Source organism: Cydia strobilella, chromosome 2 (assembly GCF_947568885.1).
Source record: "Cydia strobilella chromosome 2, ilCydStro3.1, whole genome shotgun sequence".
Taxonomy (NCBI): Eukaryota; Metazoa; Arthropoda; class Insecta; order Lepidoptera; family Tortricidae; genus Cydia; species Cydia strobilella.
The window spans coordinates 4,560,357-4,573,352 of record NC_086042.1 but is presented as its reverse complement, the minus strand read 5'-3'; the positions used below and the strand labels follow the sequence as shown (position 1 = coordinate 4,573,352).

The window sequence follows — 12,996 nt, the reverse complement described above, 5'->3', positions numbered from 1 at the left end:
ACATTTCGAAACTTCAGAACTCGGCACTAAGCATTTATATCTTCATGGTCACAGATTTCACAAGTGGCATCATAACTATAAAAACATGAAAATACGTTGGCGGTGCTCGAAATACAAAAGTGGATGCAAAGCGGCAGTGTACTCGTATTATGATGAGGTCATATCGGAGAAGAATTTGCACAATCATCCGGCACATTCATTTTTAAATCATAACTAAGATTTACTGACTTACATAAAGTATTTTATTGTTCTGCTTAGAATATATTCCGGAATTTACGTAGAAATAAAGACACTTGCTAAGTGATAGTAACCATGGTTTTTATCATAGTTGTTGTTCACCACGGTTATTGACCTCGCGTGCCGGCAAAACGGCTCATTCCACAACTTTTTTTTGACACTGTTTGTCTATTATGTGTGTCTTGTGGCACCATAGCTCTTAAAAGGGTGAACTGATTTGGATGCATCTTTTTATAATTTTAAAGCAGGTTTTCTAGCGGTGGTTCTTAGACGTGTTTTATCAAAAAACATGAAGCTGCGTCGTTTTTTATTTAAATTTTATTATTTCCCTTTTTAGGCGCGACACCATATTTCGAAACCACCATCACCGGTACCCGGTATCTATTCATTGGTGGCTACAGATTCCACATGCGAGCAGAGCAGCGGCTGAAGGGTAGTCAGCCAACGAAGATACGCTGGAGATGCTCAAAATACACCATCGGGTGTAAAGCAGTCGTCTTCACGTATGAAAATGACTTGGTAGCAGAGAAGAACAGCCATAATCATCCGCCGATGTATATTATGAATAATACGGGTGCACTATATAATTTGGTATAATTTTAGCTTACAATTGCATATTAGTATCGTTTGACATTGTAACGAATTTGTGTGACTAGATGTTGGTAGGGGTAATAAATAAAGTACCACATATTGTTGTCTGTGTTGTGTTGTAAGAATGTTTTTAATATAGTAAAATATCATATGTAAATGTTGGATGTCTTTTACACGTAAATTTTATGAATTCTACGAAAAAGTCCATTAAATCATTTACTTAATAGACAAACAGCTGAGCAAGTGAGTGTAACCGTTTTATTCTAAATATGTCTCACGAAAGTTTAATATCGAAAATTATTTATTTTTCACTGACTTGCGTTACTTCTTTTATTTACAAGTTTACTTTAATTTATTGTGACATTTTTAGAATAATTTTAGATTATTATTATTTTATTTATATAAAACTAAAATAAACTCTAATTATAAGACTTATATCATATCTAATTATATGGAAACAAACAGCTATTAGGAAAACAAGTAAGTAAAAATTTTAGTAAATTCAATAAATAATTTGAATTAGCTAAAATTTTAAGTTTCATCAACTTCATAGATCTTTAAGACCTCATAACATTTTTTACTAGCAGTTCATGTAATTTGATTCTGTTTTTTTAAGGTCCACAACCATACTTCTTCGAATCCTCAAAGGGTACTCGGCTGCTGTCCTTTAGCGGTTTCCGATACCACGTCTACTATCAAAACGGCAGAAAGACACGTTGGAGGTGCTCCAGTTATAAGAGGGGGTGTAAAGCAGTTGTGTATTCGTATGACCATCAAATAATAAACGAGAAGAATTGTCATAATCATCTTCCTCCATTTTGAGAACATTACGCAATACACGGTCGTGAACGCTGCTCGCACTATTAGTGCTTGAGAAACGAGACCTAGGCTCTCCGAAACATGTCGCGCGAGTGACTAAAACAAGTGAGTCTAAACCGTGAAATTATTTAATGTTAGTATGTCTCACAACAGTTTAAATTCGATTTTGAGAACTGTGAGCAATAGACTACCTAAAACGTAAATATTATAAACATCTGCGTCATGTAACTTATGATGCATCATGTATATAAGTAAGTAAGTATCTTATCTACTATCTATATAGGTGACTTAGGCGAAGGCTAGATTTACCTACAATAAATACTGTGATTTACTGATATTTAATCATAATCATAATATCGCTTATTGCACCATTGTTAAAAAGTTGTTACAAAACAAAGTAGAAAGTGTCTCTTGGACCCCAGAATGGTGTTGTTTACGTCCTACCTTAGAAACAAACAAGCCTTATAATAGGGTTCTTGACACATGTTGAATTTTGTGTCTAAATCTAGTTAGATAGAAAATGAGCAATTTATCACAATAACATTAATATTAAAAAAAACAGTGGGAGTAATAACGAAATACAAGACCTCAAAGTTACACAATTTAAGTTTTTTTAAACATCCAAAAAGGAAAAAAATTATGGTTAGAATATATTCCTGCTTTGCCTGGCGCCTGCCTGCAGCGGGCTTTAGAGTTTGAAATGATCTACTTTTTCAATTTCTGTTTTGTTAAGCGATATTGTTATTTATAATCGTGTTCTTTGATTCGGATAAAATTGAATTAATTTGGTTTTATTTGAGTTTATTGTGAGAATATGATCGCTCATCCACTAGTCCACTGGTTGTTGTCGATGTTGTTACTGTCCGGATTTGTGACATTTGCGGCAGTGACGCAGTCGGCAGTGACGCAGTCGGCAGTAATGTCGCGCTGAAAAATTGTAACAGTAATGCTGGTACAGGTTGAACCCAAACGTTACTCGTATGGGTATACGGGTGCTCTACATTTAGCAAAATTTTAATTTACGTATTATAGTCTGCATCTTCTCAAATGATTTTTAATTTTTAAAAAGGCCATTGTTTCTTTTGAGCGGTCGGCCATTGTATGCCATTGTTAGACACAATGGCATGCGCCGTAGCACGCGCTCAGAGACAATGGCACACAATGGCCGAACGGTCTCTTAAAAGAAACAATGTTCAAAATATTTATCAGTACGGTTTTTACTCACTATTATTTTTAGTCGCTTTTGGCGACATGTTTCGGATTCTTTGGGAATCCATCCTCAGGCACGAGTGTCCGCGGCGGTTGTACGTTGTGCACTGCCCGCGCCGCCCGCCTCGTCGCTCGTTGGAGTCGTCAAGTGAAGGTCTGGTAGGGCGGCTGTATCGAACGAAGTCAAGCACACTGCACTCACTATGTCCCGCGATCGTCACAACACACTTGCCGCTTGACCCTAGGTATTATAGGCTTCCATGCAGGTGGCAACATTCAGCCTCCGTCCCGATTGAAATAGGGCGGCGTGCAATTTCAATCGCCTCGCGAATCTTACGCGGTACAAAACATTTCTCCCGTACCAGTAATCTCGCTTTATCGAAACGAATGAAATGGGACGCGCCTATATCGTTCGCGTGCTCTGCCACTGCAACAATGTTGCTGTATTGTATTGTTGTTGTTGTATTGTTTTACAGATTAGGGTCTTAGACGCAAAAATCATTTGAGAAGATTTATACTATACTATTTCCCCGCCCTCCTGTTGTCTACCTCTGTTTTTAATCAATTGTGTACCTTTACTGATGTGTGCTAATAAAGAGAATTATATTCTATTTTATTTTTTTATTCTATTATTGGACATTGTAACGATTTGTGTAACGATTAGATGTTGGTAGGGGCAATAAATGAAGTACCACCAACCTGTTGTTATATACAATACAATACAAATCCTCGTAATTGCACAGCGTCAAAATAAATATATGCTATATGTTGTGTTGTAAGTTGTAATTATGTTATATCTAGATAGAGATATAATAGTTATACAGCTACTAGGAAAAAAGGTTTGTATAAGTTATATTGAATTATTTGAATGATACGGTGCGATAACTAAATAGTTTCATCGACCGACTCATTACTAGCCGTTAACAACAATAACAGTTCATGTGTTTTAAGACTGTTTTTTTTTTAAGGTTCACAACCATACCACTTCGAATCCATAAAGGGTACTCGGCAGCTGTTCTTCGGCGGTTACCGATTCCACATCTGGCTTACCCATCTAAACGCTAAAAAGACACGTTGGAGGTGCTCCAAGTACAAGAGGGGGTGCAAGGCAGTTGTGTATTCGTATGAAGATGAAATAATACGCGAGAAGGATTGTCACAACCATCCTCCTCAATTTTGAGAACCGTGAGACCTCAAACCTCAACGTTGTGATGTTAACTGCAGTTGCGGCGTCGCTGTTGCCGCCGATTACGCCTGCATCGCCATAGATTAAGAATGTAGTACCTATTACGATAACACCAATATTGTATACTAGCTTTGCATAAAAACTTTCACCCCCTTTTTCACCACCATAAGGATTTTTTTTTTAAATAGAATACCTTTTTACAAAGTTTCAAATTCCTATCTTAAAATTAAAGTTTAACCGCATACAAACTGTCATCCCCTTTTTAATTAAAGGGGTTGAATTTCCCAAAATCGCTTCTTATCTCTTGTACACTTTATAACTGCAGCCTGGTGTGCAAATTTAAACTTTCTATCTTTTGTACTTGCTCTGCATTGATGAATCAGTCAGTCAGTCAGGACACACGCATTTATATATATAGATATTAAAGTACCTACTAATTATTATGGAATAAATTAGTGTAAGTATAAAGGTACCTACCTTTTACTCACCAATCGCAGCCCCTAAAGTATGCTCCGTCTACAGTCAGCTGCAGAGATACCTGACTCCGCCTTGCATATAAAGTTTGTTTGCAGAAGGGTCAACTAGGTATCTCTGAGGCTGACTGTATATTGTGGTATTCGGTAAAGAAACTAAAACATGCCTTCTTCCACAGCACGAGTGTCATTCGTAATCTCCAACCGCGGCAGCAAAAACCTGATCATCGACGGCTTCAAATTCTACGAGAAACGCGACTCCAGACGAAGATCTCCATATGTGAAGACCAAGTGGGTGTGTTCCACCAACCGCGACTGCAAGGCTAAAGTCACCACCATTGGAGAAACTATCGTGTCCTATGATGGGAAGCATGACCATGGTGTAAAGATGGATGGACGTATGGTTAAGATACCATCGCAGAAAGTTACCATTTTATTTGAAGAAGAGAAAGAAACATTTGATGATAGTGATTAAGTGTAGGTATTTCCGGCTTTCGGCATGTGGTGGCGTCCACATAAACAGTCATAAAGGTTGTTACGAGTTCAAATAAAGCTCTTCATAAAATATTAAGGCAAATGAACTTGCATTTAGTTAATGTTGACGTCACTTCTACGCTTCACCAGTAGGTAAGCATAGTAACAATGGGATATGGCATATTTGTATCTACAGATGCATCCACACCACAATTACTTTTTTTTTGTAGAACAACGTTTCCAAACATTACTACTTACTACTACAATAATGTAACAAAGTTACCAACTGCAACGTTGCTCCACAAAAGTTAAAATTATATGTGTAAGTATTTGTTGTATAATAAGTAGGGCACAGTGATGTAATTAAGTGAGTATCGTCTTATGTGTGTCTTAACCTCGTAACTTTATAATCGTCTATATTTTGACCTTCTGATTGTGACATCATCTATAATGTTTATCGCTTTAAACACTGAAAATAATATTTACCATCACATTGACGACGAATTAGCCAAGAAGACTTCCGTTCAATATACGGCGCTCAATATTGGAGGAAAACGTTTATGAAATACAGTCTCAGTCTTCTAGTTTTATTCGTCTATGACTTTACTAAATCATTATTGTGTTGACAAATGAGTCTGATCATTCGTTAGGTGTATTTGATGATTAGAAGGTAAAAACTTGTGAGAGAGTGTGGCTGTGGTGCTGATTAAGTTTAATTATAACTGCGCGATACGTCTGCCAAACAAAGATGTTATTGAAGAATTTCGTAAATGGATTGTGATAATTATTTTGCATGATGTCCTTTAGGGGCATTGCAAAAAAGGTGTCGGCTACGTGACGCTATTGTTTTAACACTTCTGATAAAGCTAAGAAGCCTATATTTAGCATGATAAAGTTTGATAACTTATCTTGAAATTTTGCAGACAAATTTTTGCAGGTTATTAAGGTCAAAAGGCTATTTGAGTTGACTTGTGGAATGCCCCCATAGATGTTATTACTCATGAATTTCATAATTTAATCGTGATAATTATTTCGCATGATGGATGTCGCCTAACTTTATGCCTTATATTAAAATTGTACAAGATTGAAGCTATTTGTTAACGACAGAAGTAAAATATTATAATTGTACACTCAGGGGGTTTCATTTCTTACACTAGACTTATATTGACCGGGATATAGACCGTGATTACCTTTTGTATTATTTGTGAGCTCCCGATATTTCGACGCAGTTACATGCATCATGTTCACGGGTGACTGAAGATAGCGGGTGGGTGTCAAAGTTGTGTAGACAGCGCTCTGTCTACCCTCATTCTTGCGCGTCGGCTGCGTTCACTTTCAACGTTACCAACGGTCGCATTCACACTTGTTTCATTTCTTACAGTTACAGTACTATTTCATATGAGATATAAAGCATTGAAGGTTAATATCTGAGTCAGCCATTCTTAAAAGTGTACTCCGCGGACCCCTAGGGCTCCGCAAAGCCTCTGTTGGGGCTCCGCGAGAATACTTGTAATAACAAGAAAAAAACCAGCTCTTCTACAGGTATAGCTGCCGGTCTAGCACATGATTGGCGCGAGAGTTTTAATTACAAGCTAAACATAATACGGTTAACTCACGGAATTCATTTACATTAAGTGTTTTGCCATTGACAAATATCGAAATACTGTCGCGTCAATCATGTGCTCGGCCTACTGTAGTGACGAACGAAAATTTATAATTTGGGGCTCCGTCAAAAATTTATCTTTCCAAAAGGGTTCCTTCACCAAAAAAGTTTGAGAACCGCTGATCGAAGTCACTATCAGATACGTATATCTCATCTCTAGTTTTACAGCCTATTTATAAAAAATATTCGAATGATAAAATAATAAATACCCCGCTTGAACTTATGAGAAGTGAAAGCGAAGTGAGTGAGTGAGTGGGTGAATAAAGTAAGGACGATAAGGACGATTAATTTCGTATATCAACCCGTCTGTTCCTAAAGGGGTCCACTGACTATCAGTCCGCCGGACGATATCTGCCTGTCAGTTGTTCGGACCTGTCAAATTTTTGTTCTAACTGACAGGCCGATATCGTCCGGCGGACTGATAGTCAGTGGGTCCCTTAACTCCGTTGCACGCAGATAATTACATCGCTGTCTACATGACATTACAATGCTACTGTGCGAGAGAGACGGCAACATAATTATACTTGTGTGATAAAGATGTACGAAATTCTTCGTGTTTAACGTCCGTACTTTCCTTACTGTAATTTAGGGCCGATACTTACGGACTGCAACCCGTCTACAATTTGTATGGGAACTGCAAGCCGACTGCACATTCCCATACAAGTTGCAGTCGGGTTGCAGTCCGTCCGTACCGGCCCTGAATTTCACAGCTCACTTCACTTAAGAGTCCCCGGCAAGTTCGGTTCTCCATACAAACGTAGTTACGCTCACATTTTAAAACGACTAGCTAGATTGCTCTGAAACTTTGTACTTACAATAGGATAAGGTATATCTAATCGTGTAATTAGTTTATGTAGCTTCAGATACCGTAGTCAAAAAAATACAGCGAATTAAAAAAAAAGATACAAAACTTGTTTTTGCTTTATTTCGTTTGTTTTATAAACTGGAGCTGTATAAATTAATTACAGGACTAGATATTACCTCAAGTCATGGTATGTGCAAATTTTCATTACAATCCAACACGTAGTTTTAAAATGAGAACGAAACTCCGTTTGAATGGGAAGGTGACATTCGGCCGAGCTTGCTGGGGACTCTTAAATTGCTATTCTTTAATAACTTCTGTTTCATTTTTCAAACAAGTTGATACCTCTTTAAGAAAAACTTATAAGGACCGAATTAGGTACCCATTTTATCTGTTTACTTGCTTGCTGGGTGGGGGACTCTTAAGCATGTGCACCTTTAAACGACCTACATTCTTTTCAGTACAAATGAGTTACGAAACAACCAACAGAGGCACACGCATACTCATACTCAACGGGTACCGTTTCTCAAAGATAAAGAAGCGAGAGAGTTCAATTAGCATGAAAGACTTGTGGCGCTGCTCGACCCACACCGACCGCGGGTGCAGAGCCAAGGTTGCCACTATTGACGACAACATTGTGTCTCTCAAGGCGTCCCACAACCATCCGCCGCCTGAACTCCAAGTTAACAAACCTCGATTATTCCCCTGAAGGATCTCCATACGAGAAAAATCATCATCATCATCATCATCATGTCAGCCGATAGACGTCCACTGCTGGACATAGGCCTCCCCCAAGGCTCGCCACTCCGACCGATCCTGTGTCGCTCGCATCCACCGAATTCCCGCGACCTTCACCAGGTCGTCGCTCCACCTCGTTGGAGGACTACCGGCAGTTCCTCTTCCGGTACGCGGACGCCACTCCAGAACCTTCCGGCCCCACCGGCCATCATACGAGAAAAATATCTTTATAAATAACAAAACTTCCGTGAGACACAGACATATTAAATATATTAAAAACGGGTCACTCACGTATTTTAAGTCGAAAAACGCTCGACATGTTTCGAAAAATATTATCCCTACGATATTTTATTATACGGTGGAAATTATTTTGTTTTAAAATCAAACGAAACAAAAGAAATGCAACTGTACCAAACGAAAGTAAATAATAAAGCAACATATTTAATGAAAAAATTGTGTATAACAAAAGTTGTGTCATAACATTAATGTAGTGTGGAAAAATAATAAGTTGATTTCATTTAATTAACTAGTGACTGAAATGTTTTCTCATGTATATTATACCTACTACTACATTAGGCCAAGCAATAAGAAGGTATAGAGGGAAATGCAAGGAACACAATTTTTAACTTCGTAGCTTTGTTTGGACTAGTTAGGAGATGAACATATCAAAAGTCCCCGGCCGTAACCCTGGTGCTGGGGAGAGAAGGGTTATGGCCGGGGACTTTTGATATGTTCATCTTTTTTTTTTTTTTTTTAATTTATTGAATAAGGAAGCAAATTACAGTTTTTTTAGATCATTACAGACCCATCGTAGGCAAAACCTTATGGAGGTTTGTGTGCCAATGGGGAGTTCGAGAATAACATAAAGAAAAACAATATTATATCCTATATCTTATCATAAATATGATTCTTAGTATACATAGCTTGTGTCGTTAGTTTTTAATAAGTGCATTTTAACGACATTTTTTATATGTTTACCATTTAAATATTTAGCACAAACAACTTCTGGCAGATCATTCAATATTTTAGGTAATATATATGTGTACAGCCTAGTGCCATATATGTTGTTATATTTGGGTATACAATATTTGTTTTGGTTCTGTAGACATCTTAGTTTTGTACATCTTTTGTGTTCTTTTAGTTTAGTAACATGGTGATATTCTTCTGTTAGTATGGCTAGTTTACACATATTTTGAACTGGGAGTAAATTACAGTATTTGAAAAGTTGGGAATAGTCTGTTTCGTACTTCTTTTTGATATGCTTAGGTACAAGTGTCTTCAATAATCTTATTTGTAAGTTATATATTTTTTCTATATATGTTTTATAGGTTTTACCATAAGTACTCAGAGCGTAACCGATCACAGAGTCAGCAAGGGCTAAGTACAACATACGTAGGGTTTTGTACGGTAACTTATATCTTAATGTTGACATTTTACTTAGGATGGCTCTCAACTTATCGCACACATAATTAATGTGTGGTCCCCAGTTGAATCTGTGGTCGATTATTAACCCAAGGTACATGTGCTCTGTGACCACTTCAATTTTTTCACAGTTACACGTTGTGATATTATGCTGGTGCAGGCAGCTATGTTGGTGTGCAAATACAGTAATATTATGAGTAGTTTTATTGTGAGCTGAACGAATATGCATTATCTTGGTCTTTTGGGCGTTAATTACTAAACCGACATCGTGCGCCCATTTGCAGAGGGTGTTAAAGTTGGATTGCATTATGCGTTCTGCGGCAGCTATGTCACGGTCGGCTGTGATAATGCATGTGTCGTCCGCGAACTGATAGACAGAGCCCTCAGTTATTATGTTGCACATATCATTAACATATAGCAGGTATTCCGTTGGTCCAATTATGGATCCCTGCGCCGTGCCTTTTTCGGTTTTTATTTCGTCACTGTATGTATTGTTTATTTTTACTCGTGTATGTCTATTTTTATGATAGCTTTTCAGCAAGTTAACTAGAGGACCCTGTATACCGCTCTGCTCTAATTTGTAATATAACGTTTCATAATCTAGCATTTCAAAAGCTTTGCTGAAATCAATGAAATCTCCTAACTAGTCCAAACAAAAGCTACGAAGTTAAACATTGTGTTCCTTGCATTTCCCTCTATACCTTTTTTTGAGCATTTATTTCCTGGCCTACATGCTTACCTATATGTTTGTGTGAAATGCCACGGATTGGGAGTGGTATGAAAATTGTGCTACATTACTTTAATCATATTTAATTATTACAATAATATGAATATTGATCTCATTTACGTTGTTACTTATATAGGTTAAAAATAATCGGTTAATACTTAGTTTGGTTTATTGTACGTGAAAGCCTAAATTATATTCCTTAACTTATACAACATTAACACACATTAATGACATGACACATTGATGACATTAATTATAAGACTAAGTGAGTGTATTATTAATAAACCTAGACTTAATAATCATTAATTTGTTGGTTCTTATATTTTGTCTCTCACTATCAAATTTAATTTTTAGTCTCAGTTAACTGCAACCTTATCTTATCTTTCAGCGATCTTCGTGACGTCACAGCGTGGTAATACCCTGATTAGTTTAGGTGGGTTCACCTTTTACAACAAGAAGCGTGAGCGGACCATAGGGCCGCCATCTTTGAAGAAGCGATGGGTGTGTTCGACCAACTTCTGCCGTGGGTGTAAAGCTGTTATATACACCGTGGATGACACTATAGTGTCGGTCAAAAACGACCATAACCACGATCCGACTTTTAACCATTTGAGGAACGACTTCTTTCCTTGGTGATGTGTATGTGGCAGAATTGGCTGAACGTTAATTGCAATTAACCATTAACCAGTACTAATTGAACCGTAAACCCTAACGGACGGTTACAATTTACGGTTCAATTTTTACTGGTTGCATTAACGTTTCGGCCAACACTGGTATATGTGGCCTTTATGTGAATAAATGTTGATTGTTTGTAAATCTTCTTTCTGTTATTGGTAAAAAATAGGATTCAAAGTAATGTAACTTTTTGTAGTGAAATTATTTGCCTTCGCTCAGGATCCTAACACACCATTGCAGACGTTCTGACGCGAAAAACAACAATTGTTTTTGTGTAACTGCCTCTAACGCTCGAATATGCAAGAGCGATAGAGAAATTAGAAAAGCAGTTAACGAAATTTACATTTTCGTTTTTCGCGGTAGGCTCTCCGGACAGGATATATTATACTTCAAGAACGCTCAGGCAATCGAATAGTCACCAAATACAAATAATTTCTTTTTTATTTCACGTATGTGAGAAATTATTCTAATGACAGAAACGTACGAAAGAGAAGACCATTTAATAATCTACATACATAGTTACAAACTCAATTAAAGTTTTTTACGTTTATTCATTAACTCTTATGTATTGTTACAGTTTTCGACGTATTTGTTAAATCGATGTCACCAGTAGAAGAGGCGAAGAGCGCTCTTAGTGAGCGAATCAGGTTCACCGAATTAAAAGCAGACCCGGTTAAGTACACCGAATATTTGGATAAACTTAGAAAATGGAGCGTGCAGTCTCGAAAGGTCAATCAAATGAAGAAACTGTTGGAATCGGAACTAGATACTAATATGTAACACCATCATTTACAAAAAGAGAATTCGCGAGCTTAAGGTGCAGATGGTTCTGAAAACGGATTTTAAAAAAGTCGTAGCGCTTTTTCGATCACAGTACCGACTGCCATAAATTTAACCAGCAATCTTGAGGCCTTTCTCTAGAGACTTCAACGATTCGAATCCTGAGTTTTTGACTTTCGCTCGTTAAAAAAAATCACGAACATAGGTCTAAAATGTACTTAAAAAAATTATAATAAATTTTGCACAAACCCTAAACATATTCAAATTATTTCTAAAAATGAGCAATATTATGCTTGAGGGAACTCAGCGATTATTTTGAATTCGTATGAAAAATTATTTCATAGAGACCTGATAGCAATAATGACTTATTGTATTATTTTAAGTGAGGTTTGCATTTTGTTGGGCAATGTGGAGCATGTGGCGTGAAAAATGTTTTATTTTATCAGAATTGTACTTTTTAGTATGTTTTGTTTATTACTCTATAAGACATTTTTAGTCGATTGAGTGAATTACATTTTTAGTAGTCTTAACTTTAAGAAAAAACAAAATGCTGTATGTCAATGCTAATAGGTGGAGGAAATTACCTTAAGCTATCGTTAGTTACCATATGCTTCAGTCATATGATTAATTAAATAAATGCATGTTTTTAGTTTTCAAATATCGTAAACATTAATAATTTCATTTATTCATGGCAAATAACATTTCACACAAACTCATTACAAAAAAGTATATTTAAAACATAGTGTATATCGTTTACCACGAAATGGTAAACGATAAGTAAACCCTAAAGTCAGCGCTGATCTTCCGGCGAATGTAATATGGTGTGTGTAGCCTATAAGCTTTGGCATGGTATGTATGCTATTATGTACATACATGTTCCTGTTCATTTATAATTTAGAAGTTAGAAAGACAAAGATATAGAAACGGCTCAACTATGTTAAACTAGCGCCTACGCCATTGCGCTATCTATGCCCGAAGGGCCCGAAAGGGCATAGATACTCGCAACACAAGATAGAGATAGAAAGAGACAGAAACAGATCAACTGTGATAAACTAGTGTCTACGCCATTGCGCTATCTATGCCTGAAGGGCCCGAAAGGGCATAGATACTCGCAACACAAGATAGAGATAGAAAGAGACAGAAACAGATCAACTGTGATAAACTAGTGCCTACGCCATTGCGTTATCTATGCCTGAAGGG

At 37.0% G+C, this 12,996-nt stretch overlaps 1 protein-coding gene across 8 annotated transcripts in view; it reads left to right on the top strand.

The window, feature by feature from the left end:
- Positions 1 to 12,996, top strand: part of LOC134755337 (protein tramtrack, beta isoform) — a 598,730-nt gene that overhangs the window by 476,668 nt on the left and 109,066 nt on the right. Inside the window, exon 5 of one of the 8 annotated variants that reach the window (XM_063691857.1) lies at positions 10,730 to 10,992. The exons of 5 other annotated variants lie outside the window; for them this stretch is intronic. In XM_063691857.1, the coding sequence (XP_063547927.1) occupies positions 10,730 to 10,977 (248 nt within the window). In that variant the 3' untranslated portion in view covers positions 10,978 to 10,992. Of the gene's footprint in view, positions 1 to 4,694; positions 6,118 to 7,915; positions 8,180 to 10,729; positions 10,993 to 12,996 lie in introns of those variants that run through there. 2 more of the 8 variants (XM_063691860.1, XM_063691830.1) reach the window with 2 other exon arrangements.